At 36.4% G+C, this 14,414-nt stretch overlaps 1 protein-coding gene across 1 annotated transcript; it reads right to left on the reverse strand.

Moving 5' to 3' along the window:
- Nucleotides 1-3,174: 3,174 nt before the first annotated feature.
- Nucleotides 3,175-13,594, reverse strand: adm2b (adrenomedullin 2b). Its single transcript, XM_048168142.1, has 3 exons — nucleotides 13,173-13,594; nucleotides 12,898-13,046; nucleotides 3,175-4,889 (listed from the first exon to the last, which is right to left on the reverse strand). Exons 2-3 carry the CDS (start codon nucleotides 12,966-12,968, stop codon nucleotides 4,505-4,507), a joined length of 456 nt encoding a protein of 151 aa, XP_048024099.1. The 5' UTR covers nucleotides 12,969-13,046; nucleotides 13,173-13,594; the 3' UTR covers nucleotides 3,175-4,504.
- Nucleotides 13,595-14,414: the final 820 nt, after the last annotated feature.

Here is a 14,414-nt window from a genome sequence, read left to right on the forward strand (position 1 = left end):
GCCGGTTCTCTCCTGAGGCAGATAGTGTAATGTTTTTTTTTTCACCTCAAGTTTTTGATTGATAACGTTAGATTTCATATGCTGCCTATTAAGAAATAATGTTAATAATGTACATTAATCATGTTATGGTAGGATTTGTTTATTAAGGTTAAGTTGTACATTCAGACACATAAGCATTACTTTAATAAGAGATAAGAGATATATATTTAATACATATTTAATCAAAATATAGTACCTATGTGAGTAAAATAAACAACTATTTGTTATGCTTAACCAATTTAAATAATTGCATCATTCAATACTATAGAATTAACAATAGACAATATAAAAATGCAATAAATAAATACATAAATATATTTACTTACCAATAATAAAAATGTTGTTAAGTGTTTTACTTAAATAAGAAATGTTTGTAGATATTATATCATTTCCAGTTATTTAGGTGTGGTTTCACTGTTTGGATGGTGTTACTGCAAACAATGACAAATATTTTAGCCAAAATCTTTGTTCACAACAAATGACAATTTACAATTTGTTTAATTTATAATTACTAAGTTGTGGATCTGTTAATTTAATAAGTTAATAAAATAAGGTTCACATCTCACAAGTTCCTCCAAAAGCTTATTTTTTGTGGTCTCAGTCACATTTTGTTGGCCTATGTTTATTATTGCCATAGCTGTGTATTCAATATGACCACTTAAGTTGTGATAGTCAGAGACTGATTGCATCTGTTCACACTGATTTCAATAGCAGATATCTTATTATAATGTCCATTGGTATCAATCTTAATATTTTTATGAAAATATGTTTTAAGTTATGATATACCACCACTGGCACGCTATCAGGACTGTGGTCATCGTGGCCCCGAGGGGTGTGGCCCCCACTGCGGCAGGCGTCCCTTATTTTTCTGTATTGAAGGTGGCAACCCTAGAAGCAGTGTTGGTTAAAGTTACTTTTAAAAGTAATGCATTAGTCCCTATTAAAGTAACTAATTGCGTAACTAATTGACTTTTTATGGAAAGTAATGTTATGTTACTTTTGTATGGTTGAATTGGGTTATCGAATGTCAGCAGCAAAGACATTGGTTAATAAAGTGAGATTAAATGCATAGTATGTTTTTGTAATTTAACATTTAATTATTGCAGGTTTGCGTAATGTTCTGAGTTTGCATTTTACTGTTTTTATCAGTAGTGTTATTAACATTAAGTGGCATGATGCTGGCACATGCTGCTGTTCTTAGTGGCACATCCGGTGGCATGTCCGGTTTTCATTGCGTCATGTGCCACTGACATGTCGTGTATGTTGTGGCACCGCCAGTAGTGACTGACAGATGAGTTAAGCAGTTATACTGATGTAATTGTTACAAAAAATCCTAAATAAATGGCTTAATTTAGTGTTGTTATTTTTTTAAATTAATTAAACATATTTACAAATCTGTAATATTTTTCAAACATGTCAGTGTTCAACATTGATAATAATAAGAAATGTTTCTTGAGCAGCAAATCATCTGGAGTAATGATGCTGAAAATTCAGCTTTGTATCACAGGAATAAATTACATTTTAAAATATATTCAAATAGAAAAGTTATTTTAAAATGTAAAAATATTGCTGTTTTACTATTTTTTTTTTTTTTTTTTTTTTTTTTTATCAAATAAATGCAGCAGAAGATACTTCTTTCAAAAACATAAAATCTGACTCCAAACGTATCTCACTTATGTTACTCTGACACAGAAGGTCACTGTGGTAATGAATGATCTGTGCTTTTCTGTGTTTGCATTCTATTACAGCTGCCCACATGATACTCACAAACAAAACAATAAGCATTTTCATTTTTTGTTTATTGACACAGCTAAACCATATTAAAATACAGCACAGTGACTCAAAACTAAAAAACATTCAATCATTATATTCTTGTAAAATATTTACACCTCAAAAGCATTTGTTAACTTAGAATTAAATAGCATCTCTTCCATTCAAGTCAGTGGCATTAAAGGTGATCGATCATGTCGCTTTTAAAGTGCTTTATGTTTAATAGTAGCATTTGACCTAAATGTGAACATGAGGATACCAGACATTCCACCACTGACACACTATGACAAACTGAAGTTGTGTGTGTGTGTGTGTGTGTGTGTGTGTGTGTGTGTGTGTGTGCGTGCTCTTGTTTGGCCATAGAGTGTTGTTTAAAGTTGTCATCCATGTTTTATTTGTATTTGTGATTTTATGTTGTGAGACTGGTATGTGCAACGTACACGATCAGACAGTGTTGAAAGTTTGAGAGCTTTATGGATGAAGATTTGACGTTTTAAAAGTTTAAATGGGAATATACAGTGGTCCCAAAAGGTATGTGGACACTTAAAGCGGCTGTGTGTAATTTTTTGAAGTGAAAACACTTTCTCAAGTCCTAGCACAGAGACAGCTATAAGTAAGAGTTTTATTTCCCCGAAGAGTGTAAACAATGTGGGTCTGTGACGTTTGTAGCATTAATCTGTTGGTTTGAGCAGCCCAACACGTTGACCCAATGTCGTGAGTTTGGGGGCGGGACTATCTGTTTGTCCAGCTAATGGCTAATGGGAGGAGTGTTCCCGAAACCTGTTTAAAAACAGTTACTGTTTTTGGATTTGGTGACGCTAGTGGCATTAAAAATTTCAGAACTTCATAGAATAAGATGACAAAATAGCAATTGCTGAGCTTTTCTCATAACTAACTGTACTTTCTGAAGCACTTTTACAATTTTAACCAACTTGTGTGTCTCTTTTAATTGAATTTTAATTGCATTTAAAAAAAACTTGAATAGTTATTCTCTGAGAAAATAGCCCTCTACTGTCCATGTCTATTAAAATACGTGGTCTTTAGATGCAACACATCAAGATTAATGTTATTGTGACATGACCAATAATATTCGACCATTACTTTGAATGTTGCGATCCTATCAGACTTATGATAGCAAGCTGATTCGTAACAAAGCACTGTTCGCCAGAGGAGAACTGGCCCCTCGACTAAGCCTGGTTTCTCCCAAGGTTTTTTTCTCCATTTTAACACCTATTTGCCACTTGTTTGCCACCTGATGTCACCTGTTGGAGTTTGCGTTCCTTGCCGCTGTCGCCTTTGGCTTGCTTAGTTGGGGACACTTGACATTTGACTTGACATTTGATATTCAACAGTGCTTTGATCTGCCTGCATTGACACTATTCTTTAAGAGCTGCTGTGCAGCAAAAATTATGTACCAGTTATCAATATAAAGCTGCTTTGACACAATCTGCATTGTAAAAAGCGCTATATAAATAAAGGTGACTTGACGTCACATTGGTGACTAAAAAAAGACATACTTCCTTTTAAATTGTTCCTTAATCTATAAACATGTTCCACTATTGTTTGCCAACTAGAAAGCATCCAAATACATTTTGTCTTCAATTTAAACAGTTTAAACATTTAAAACTATCTTCTTGTGCTATCTTTCTTTTAAATAAACGCCACTTGGTTTGATATTTTATCTAATGCAGTGAAATTCATAGATATTTAAGCATAGATTAAGTGTGCAAAATGCAGGATGTTTTCTCTTAAGATGCTCACGTTGAAGCTCTGTCCGGCTTTAGTTGGCTCAGTCAAGGGCGATTTGTGTCAGGTCAGAGGGAATAGAAAGAGATGACAATCTTCTCAAACAGTGTGATTACTGTAAAGATAATGAAGGTGCAAATCACTTCATTACAGGAGGGCATGAAGTGTAAAAGTGGGAAACAACTTGGCGACAAACATAGCGGCAAAGACTTTCTCTTGAATGTGAATATATATCAAGAGAATACCGTTTTAATCTCTTCCCTGAGTTCCACCAATTTTTTTTTTTTTTTTTCTGTAGTGTTTTCTGTTGGCTCCAATTTTGTTCACACTGCTCCATCCTTCAGAAACAGCCTCTTTGCAAAGTTGCACTACTTTAAGACATTAATAAGATTCACGAAACAATCTGTGCTGAAATGCAGCACTCAAACTGTTCAGATCAGTCTGAAATGATCAAGGACAGTGTTAAAACTCCACTCATTTCTTGCGATCCTTCAGACATATTTGCAGAGCAGTTGGTGAACAGCTCAAGGTTTGTCAAACTTTCGCTCATTTTACACTTATCGTTAGTTCTTCTGGTGTTTAAGAGTAGTAGTGATAGTTTCTTACATCCCCTTATTACTCCTTATGAATGGCAGGCCAAGATTCTGAGCATTAAATAGACATTTGCATGTAAATGTTGGTGATCATACTGTAGGTTAATGTTTTCATCTAGATGACGTGAGAGTTTCAGCAGTTCCGAACGAGTAATTTTTGTTTCTCAGTTCTTAAACGTACAGTATGTTTACATGGTCCATTGAGCTCTTTTATTTCAAAAGCTCAAGAGAATTCGAATTCTCATGACAGGACCCCCATAAATTGGTCACTCCAGTTGTTGAGTTTGTTGCCTCTTGATATCTGTGGTCTTCTGTTGTCACATTTTTGGAAAGGTTTTTAGTGTCAGTCATATTCCTTATCCATAACTATGAGGACTTCTGGGATTGATTGGCGACTCTTGGCGTCCGCTTTGGCTGTTCAGCTGGTAGAGACGATGGCTGAGGTTCTGTACCTGGCAAGTACCGAGAACGCATCCCACACGCATCAGCTGACCCTGCGGGCGACCACGTGACCCTCTGAGGACATGCCGACGTTCCCGGAAATGTCCCTGAGTGCCGCTGTTTTGATTGGCCGGCGTGTTGGTCTGTCTCGACGGGGGTCCTTTATGCAGGAGGGCCCTCCAGACCGCACGACGCTCTCTTGCCCCAGTACTCGAAGCTATTGAAGGAATGGTGATGGTTTCCTTGGCAATACCACCTCCTGTTTCTGGAAGCTTCCCAGGTTTACTTGGAAAACTCAATCTGGTGAGAGAAAGAGAAATAATTTGGTTGACCACCCGTGGAGCACATGCATGCACTAACCAAATCTGTTTAAATACATCATTCAGACTTTCACATAGAAGTTGGCGTAGTTTGAACGTCACTTTAGTGTTAAATTAGAGGCTTGGCAGCATTAAGACCAGTATTTGAAGCGTGTTATTAATCAAGTGTTTCTCTGGCTGTAGTCCGAGTTATCTCTGGCATGCACTAATATTCCCTCACTCTAGGACACTCACTTGCTACTCTTCCCTGTCTTCTGTCTGGCTCTCAGCAGACATTCAGAGAATTAGTTTTTTGTTAGAATATCAGTAAAATCTTAGAAACGAGAAAGAGGGGTTAATAGACTGAGGATTGTTTCACTTGATGGAACTTGATGGTCAGGATGGAATTCCGTGGCAGTTTTGGGCACTATATTTGCTATTAATTTATGATTAAGTTTATCATTTCTGTCTTTTTTTTGTTGTTTGTTTGTTTTGTTTTCCCAAATGAATTTTCCAAACATCTCCCGTTGTTCGACCAGACAGGTAATCCCATTGGTATTGGCTGAGCCAGACGCTCACATGTCGGATCGCTCAAACGAAGCAATGTTTTGAAAGAGTCACAATGTTTTCCATTGTTTGGAAAGTCAGGTCTTTGAGAATGCATTTCATTTAGATGTACCAGTTCTCTGAAAGGTGCAAAGAAAGTCACCTTTGACTTGTGCTTTGTGTTTTCTTGCTCATGAATAAACTGGCACCAATACTCATCATGCTCCTGGTAGTGTTTTACATGCCTGCCAAACTTGCAGATGAAGGAGATTATTTGAGATTTTCTTTTTAGGACATGTTTGATGCAGTTTTCCAGTATTTCTATTTTATTTATATTACAAATTAAAAGAACTTTTAATGCATTTTACATACATTTTAATACATTTTAAAATGTAATTTATTCCTGTGATGCAAAGCTGAATTTTCAGCATCATTACTCCAGTATTCAGCGACAGAAATCTGTATGTATGTATGTATGTGTATTTATTCGTATTCTTTTGCATGTCTTTTAATATGGTAAAGTTTCTGATATTTATTTTATTTTTTATATTTAATGCTGTTTAACACACTTTAGTAAGCATGGAACCTGAGTATCTGTATATATGTGTAGTTTTCACTGGTGTTATAGGCTGTGAGTCTATAGGCTGTTTATGTTGTGCATTAGTGGGGGATATAGGGCAACACTTTAGCCTTATTCTAATCCTAATCAGAATGTTTCTGAACAAGATTAGTCTGGACTTGCGGTAATATAACACACACATGTACAAAATCACTTGTTTCAATCACTGTCTTTCAGCAGTTTTCGGTCATAAGGAGCATTTAAATGGTTATAACACAAGTGTAAACCTTTGTTTAGCTCTTGGTTTGAGGTCAATAATACTATACCCGTTAGAATTCTGTACACTATACTTTTTTTTTTTTTTTTTTTTTTAAGAAATTAATACTTTTATAATTTTCTTCAGCAAGGTTGAATATCAAGGTTTCCACAAAAATATTAAGCTGTACAACTGTTTTTAACATGGTTAATAATAAGAAATTGGGCAGCAATATTAGAATGATTTCTAAAGGATCATGTGACACTGAAGACTGTAATAATGCTGAAAATTCATCACAGGAATAAATTTTGAAATGTATTAAAATAGAAAAAAAAGTTCTTTTAATTTGTACTAAAATTCGATAATATTACCTTTTTACTGTAATTTTGATCAAATGAAACTCGCTTCTACTGCATGACCACCACTGCGGGCAGTGCCTGAATAGCTGGAGTGTTGGAACAGTATAGTGGGTCTGTTAGCAGAACCGGAGATGTGGGACTGCCGGGGCTCAGGGTCAGTACAGGTCTGTGTGTGTGTTTGTTGTACTCCCACTTGCTCTTACATATAATTAAACGTGGGCCAATGTAGGAAAGACTGAACAGGCCTGGAGTCATTGGAGTTTCCAAAACAAACTCCTCATTTAGCATGCGCTGCACACACTGCTTTCAGTGCAACACACAACTACTTTCTGCCTCTTGTGAAAGGTCACCATCAGTCTAAATCTGTCTGTCGTTCTGTCTGTTTGTCGTTCTATCATTCTGTCTGTTGTTATATCAGTCGTTCTATCTGTCATTCTATCATTCTGTCTGTCTGTTGTTCTATCATTCTGTCTGTCTGTCGTTCTATCTGGCTGTTCTATCTGTCGTTCTATCTGTCTGTCGTTCTATCTGTCTGTCATTCTATCTGTCTGTTAGTCGTTCTATCATTTTGTCTGTTGTTATATCAGTCCTTCTATCTGTCATTCTGTCTGTTGTTTTGTCTGTCTGTCTGCCATTCTATCTGTTTGTCGTTCTATCATTCTGTCTGTCGTTATATCAGTCGTTCTATCTGTCATTCTATCATTCTGTCATTCTGTCTGTCTGTCGTTCTATCTGGCTGTTCTATCTGTCGTTCTATCTGTCTGTCATTCTATCTGTCTGTTAGTCGTTCTATCATTTTGTCTGTTGTTATATCAGCCGTTCTATCTGTCATTCTATCATTCTGTCTGTCATTCTATGAGTCATTCTGTCTATCGTTCTATCTGTCTGTCGTTCTATCTGTCTGTCTGTTCTATCATTCTTTCTCAGTCGTTCTATCTGTCATTCTATTAGTCGTTCTGTCTATCGTTCTATCTGTCTGTCGCTCTGTCTGTCGTTCTGTCTGTCTGTCTATCAGTCATTTCATCTGTCTGTTAGTCGTTCTATCATTTTGTCTGTCGTTATATCAGCCGTTCTATCTGTCATTCTATCATTCTGTCTGTCATTCTATGAGTCATTCTGTCTGTCGTTCTGTCTGTCTGTTCTATCATTCTTTCTCAGTCGTTCTATCTGTCATTCTATCATTCTGTCATTCTATTAGTCGTTCTATCTGTCTATCGTTCTATCTGTCTGTCGTTCTGTCTGTCGTTCTGTCTGTCGTTCTGTCTGTCGTTCTGTCTGTCGTTCTGTCTGTCGTTCTGTCTGTCGCTCTGTCTGTCGTTCTGTCTGTTGTTCTGTCTGTCTGTCGTTCTGTCTGTCGCTCTGTCTGTCTGTCGTTCTGTCTGTCTGTCGTTCTGTCTGTCTGTCTGTCTATCAGTCATTCTATCTGTCTGTTAGTCGTTCTATCATTCTGTCTGTCATTCTATGAGTCATTCTGTCTGTCGTTCTATCTGTCTGTCTGTTCTATCATTCTTTCTCAGTCGTTCTATCTGTCATTCTATCATTCTGTCTGTCATTCTATTAGTCGTTCTATCTGTCTGTCGTTCTGTCTGTCGCTCTGTCGTTCTGTCTGTTGTTCGGTCTGTCTGTTGTTCTGTCTGTCTGTCTATCAGTCATTCTATCTGTCTGTTAGTCGTTCTATCATTTTGTCTGTCATTATATCAGTCGTTCTATCTGTCATTCTATCATTCTGTCTGTCTGTTGTTCTATCATTCTGTCTGTCTGTCGTTCTATCTGTCGTTCTATCTGTCTGTCGTTCTATCTGTCTGTTAGTCATTCTATCATTTTGTCTGTCCTTATATCAGCCGTTCTATCTGTCATTCTATCATTCTGTCTGTCATTCTATGAGTCATTCTGTCTGTCATTCTATCTGTCTGTCTGTTCTATCATTCTTTCTCAGTCGTTCTATCTGTCATTCTATTAGTCGTTCTAACTGTCTATCGTTCTATCTGTCTGTCGTTCTGTCTGTCTGTTCTGTCTGTCATTCTGTCTGTCGTTCTGTCTGTCGTTCTGTCTGTCGCTCTGTCTGTCGCTCTGTCTGTCGCTCTGTCTGTCGTTCTGTCTGTCGTTCTGTCTGTCGTTCTGTCTGTTGTTCGGTCTGTCTGTCGTTCTGTCTGTCTGTCTATCAGTCATTTTATCTGTCTGTTAGTCGTTCTATCATTTTGTCTGTCGTTATATCAGCCGTTCTATCTGTCATTCTATCATTCTGTCTGTCATTCTATGAGTCATTCTGTCTGTCGTTCTATCTATCTGTCTGTCTGTTCTATCATTCTTTCTCAGCCGTTCTATCTGTCATTCTATCATTCTGTCTGTCATTCTATTAGTCGTTCTATCTGTCTATCGTTCTATCTGTCTGTCGTTCTGTCTGTTGTTCTGTCTCTGTCGTTCTGTCTGTCTATCAGTCATTCTATCATTTTGTCTGTCGTTATATCAGCCGTTCTATCTGTCATTCTATCATTCTGTCTGTCTGTTGTTCTATCATTCTGTCTGTCTGTCATTCTATGAGTCATTCTGTCTGTCGTTCTATCTGTCTGTCTGTTCTATCATTCTTTCTCAGTTGTTCTATCTGTCATTCTATTAGTCGTTCTAACTGTCTATCGTTCTGTCTGTCTGTTCTGTCTGTCTGTTCTGTCTGTCGTTCTGTCTGTCTGTTCTGTCTGTCGTTCTGTCTGTTTGTTCTGTCTGTCGCTCTGTCTGTCGCTCTGTCTGTTGTTCTATCTGTCTGTCGTTCTGTCTGTCTGTCTATCAGTCATTCTATCTGTCTGTTAGTCGTTCTATCATTTTGTCTGTCGTTATATCAGCCATTCTATCTGTCATTCTATCATTCTGTCTGTCATTCTATTAGTCATTCTGTCTGTCGTTCTATCTGTCTGTCTGTTCTATCATTCTTTCTCAGTTGTTCTATCTGTCATTCTATTAGTCGTTCTAACTGTCTATCGTTCTATCTGTCTGTCGTTCTGTCTGTCTGTTCTGTCTGTCGTTCTGTCTGTCTGTTCTGTCTGTCTGTTCTGTCTGTCGTTCTGTCTGTCTGTTCTGTCTGTCGTTCTGTCTGTTTGTTCTGTCTGTCGCTCTGTCTGTCGTTCTGTCTGTTGTTCTATCTGTCTGTCGTTCTGTCTGTCTGTCTATCAGTCATTCTATCTGTCTGTTAGTCGTTCTATCATTTTGTCTGTCGTTATATCAGCCATTCTATCTGTCATTCTATCATTCTGTCTGTCATTCTATTAGTCATTCTGTCTGTCGTTCTATCTGTCTGTCGTTCTGGCTGTCTGTCGTTCTATCATTCTGTCTGTCTGTCTAGCTATCTATCTATCGTTCGTATGTCTGACGTTCTATCAGTCTATCTGATTTTATTTCATTTCTTTTCAAATCTACTTTGAAATTAAATTCTGCATTCCTGTTTGATGGCACAATTCAAATTTAATTAAAATTCAGGAATTCAAAGGCATTCTCAATTAAATACTGAATGGCTCACAACCCTGGTGGTGGCAACTTTTGCACAGGTAAGCATTATTCACGTTTAAAATTTTCTTTCACACTTTCTTTTCCATACACTTTGTAATTTAGTTTTGTTTGCATTAGCGTGATGAAATCCGGCTTCTTATCTTAATTTGTTAAACATCCTTTGCAGTTGCATGATTAGATAAGAAAATCCTCTGCTGCATCATAAAGATCTTCTGAATTGAAATTGGTTGGGAGAGCAGCAGCCCAGCACGGTTACTCAATCACCCTGTCCCAGCATAAGCCCTTCTAAGCCTCTGCCCAAAGCTAAAGTCCTACTGTTTCACTGCTCCATTCATACACTTCAGTCTCAGGTGCTAGATTACACACACACACACACACACACACACACACACACACACACACACACACACACACACACACAGGTCTGTGAATATGGAAGACAACTAGGTGAAGTGTCTCTTGGATTATAGAAGAGAGACAGAGGAAGAAGAGGAGACGTATTGTGATGTTTTATTCTGCTTTGTGGAAGACTAGGAGGAGGAAGTCTGAAAGTTTTAGGTTGAGAGAGAGAAAGAGATTGTTGAGAAGTGTTCCCACATTAGTGCCCCGCATGGGGTCTGAGAGAGTGATGTTATCATGCATGCACAAATATCCATCTTAATCTAACAAACTGTTAAGAATGATGTTGCAATCCACTCACTGAGAAGCACATTTTTAAAAACAGAGCTAGAGGGGCTAATTTTGGGGGGAAACTGCTTAAATCCACCTTACATAAATTCATTATGCCCTTGTGAGTGTGTGACCAAAAGAGGATTTAATTTCCAGTTGAACATTAAAGTCCTAAATCACTGATTGTTTGTGACCTCACACGGTCTGTTGACCTTTTCTCACATTAGGCACACACTGCGTGTTCAAATTTATTCTGTAAGCTTGTTTCACTTTTGAAGGCCACAGACTTGTGCCTCAGCCCACCAGGAGGAGGAGCCACTGAGATTGTGTTCAATCACTCTCTGAGATCACAATTGGCATCATTACAAAACCCAAACCGGCCGGTGAAGTGACCCAAGTAAATAAAACCAAGTAACACCTGTTAACAAATATGGTAGAGCTTTTTTGAAATCTAGACATTTTAGCAAGTATCAAATCAGTTCCTCTAATGATAAAAAAAGCCAGTGTCCAAATGCTTGTTGTGTCCAATTTGCAGTATTTCTATTATATCTGTTGTTTTATCATTTAAAACCTAACAAACTTCATTTTGTTAAATGTTTTGATTTGGAAAGTGTGCTCTTTAAAATAAATGCCACTTGATACTTCAATGCAATTTAGAAGTAATGCAGTTTAATTCGAAACTTTAGGAGGTGTGTGGATTGTATTGAAGGATCTTTCATGTTGTATGTTGCAAGTCAGAGTTAGAAATAACCCGAACCATATCATGACTAAGCAGTCACGATGGGGAAATCTGAGAAACTACGTTACAGGTGGCACGTCTCTCTTGCGCTCTCTGTGCCAAATGCAGACGGTCAAGTGACACATACTATCTCATGGAGAACTACAGGTCACACCTATATACACACTCTCTCTCTCTCTGACACGTGGCAAGCCATTTTAACATCTAACTTCAAACTAATAATTTCTTTAGTATCCATTCTTTATATATATATATATATATATATAATAAATATTTCTAATATAATACTAATAATATATATATATATATATATATATATATATATATATATATATATATATATATATATATATATAATATTACTAATAAATGGGACCCTGGACCACAAAACCAGTCATAAGCTGCACAGATATATTTTTTTAGCAATAGCCAACAATACATTGTATGGGTCAAAATGATCTATTTTTCTTTTATGCCAAAAATCATAGGATATTAAGTAAAGATCATGTTCCATGAAGGTATTTTGTAAATTTCCTACCGTAAATATATGTATAAAAAATATGTTTGTGAGTGGATTGCTAAGGACTTCATTTGGACAACTTTAAAGGTGATTTTCTGAATATATATATATATATATATATATATATATATATATATATATATATATATATATATATGTTGTTGTTTTTTTTTTTTTGCACCCTCAGATTTTCAAATAGTCAGCCAAATATTGTCCTTATTTAGCTTTCAGATGGTGTATAAAAAATTGACCCTTATGACTGGTTTTGTGGTCCAGACCAGGGTCACAAATATGCTAAATACTAACAATATATAGGCTACTAGTTTGCTTGAAGTTATGGATGTTAAAATGGCTTGCCATGAATATAGCCTACATACTTAAACTTTAACTTTAGTAATCTAAGTAATGTTTTCATTGTCTGTTTATAGGCTATAAGATTACTGGTAACAGCGAAGTTTCATTTGTTAACATTAGTTAATGTGAACTAATGAACATTACACCTACATCATTTATTAATCAAATTAAGGTTCATTTAAACATTTACTAATACATTTTTAAAATAAGATGTTTCTGTTAACATTAGGTAATGCACTCTGAACTTACACGAACAATTGTGTTTTATTAAAGATTAAATGATGTAAATATATTGCTCACGTAAGTAAATTTATTTTCTAATGTTAACGGCGTTACCAGATACATTTGCATACAACTAACGCGCACGAACTCTAAACGAACCTTTTAGGATAGTGATCATGATAGTGCAGGACATCGACTATAATATTAACAGCATGGTTGATTGATCATGATGATGATAGTAGCATCACAGTTGACCGGGCGGCGCCGGTGTCCAGCGCGTCTCTCACCTGTTGCGCAGCGGCAGCGCGAGTGTTTGCAGAGGCAGCAGAAACACGCACACGAGCAGCAGCGATTTCATGATAGGAGCGTGTTGTCCTCAACAGTCCGACTGAATGATGTTGAAAAGATGTTCCTCAGCTTTGATAGAGACGCGCAGCTGTGGAGGAGAACAGAAGAGACGGCCATTTAGGCTACTTACAAAGTTAGTCAGATCAGTAAAGTTATAGGCTGCATTTAATGAAAAGTTATGTTTAAAGAGAGAAGAAGCGTATTAACTCCATACTTTAAAAGACACACTAGTATGGAGAGGATACCGATGTATCCCCTTCGTTTCCCATTATCACAGAGTCTGTGTAAGACTGTTGAGATCGCGTCCTGCGAGTGAAGTACTTTGATTTATGTGGCTGGAGAAACTCTCACGACTCAGAAAACGTCAGTCTCTCATGGATGGAGCAGATTCTTAAATACTGAGAGGGAGGAGACACGAGACAACGGGCACTCCACGTGCTGCAGTTCACACTTAGTTATCATTATTATGAATCAATATCCCCCTTTTAGAGCCATCAATTCATTTCCCATCACTGTATGGACCGTGTTTTCTATTATTTCTGAGACCCCACATGCCGCAGTTTATCATGCTTCGTTTTAAAGAGCACATTCTTTAGTGTTTTCTGTCATGACAAAATAACTGGGGGTGTGACCAATATGCTAATATTAATTTAATATGTATAACGGTATTGATACAGTGTATTGTAGGCTATTTTTTTTTCTCATTTACAACACATGCACAGATAAAAGTAGCTACACTATCAAAATTTGATAGCTTTAAAACTTTATATTTAAATTACTAGGCTAGTTATTTTAACACTTGAAATCATTTAGGCCTATTTAAATCTTAAAACTGGTGAGCTTGATAAATAAAATGCTGAATAAAATGTCTAAATAGTTTATAAATATATGACTTTATTAAAGGATTAGTTCACTTTCAAATTAAAATTTCCTGATAATTTACTCACCCCCATGTCATCCAAGATGTTCATGTCCTTCTTTCTTCAGTCGAAAGGAAATTAAGGTTTTTGATGAAAACATTCCAGGATTTTTCTCCATATAGTGGACTTCAATGGAGCCCAAACGGTTGAAGGTCAAAATTACAGTTTACAGCGATCCCAGATGAGAAATAAGGGTCTTATCTAGAGAAACCACCACTCTTTAAAGTTGATAAATCCTTTAAAGTTGAATGATATAAGTACTATTTTATCGCTTTATATATAGGCCTATTATAGGATATAATGTTGTGGTAACATCTGAATAAAATTTATATTTTTGTATAATTTTCCATGTATTATGCACAAAATACTGCAATAATATTTAATAAATACTACTTGAAATATATTACTAAAATAAATATGTAAACAAATATAAACAAATATATTTTTGCTGGCTTTTGGGAGGATATAGCATATTTAATATATGTATGTATATATTACCTTTTATTTATTTTTTTCAAGTATATTATAGGAACATG

The sequence above is a fragment of the Megalobrama amblycephala genome, linkage group LG19 (assembly GCF_018812025.1).
Source record: "Megalobrama amblycephala isolate DHTTF-2021 linkage group LG19, ASM1881202v1, whole genome shotgun sequence".
NCBI classification, from domain to species: Eukaryota; Metazoa; Chordata; class Actinopteri; order Cypriniformes; family Xenocyprididae; genus Megalobrama; species Megalobrama amblycephala.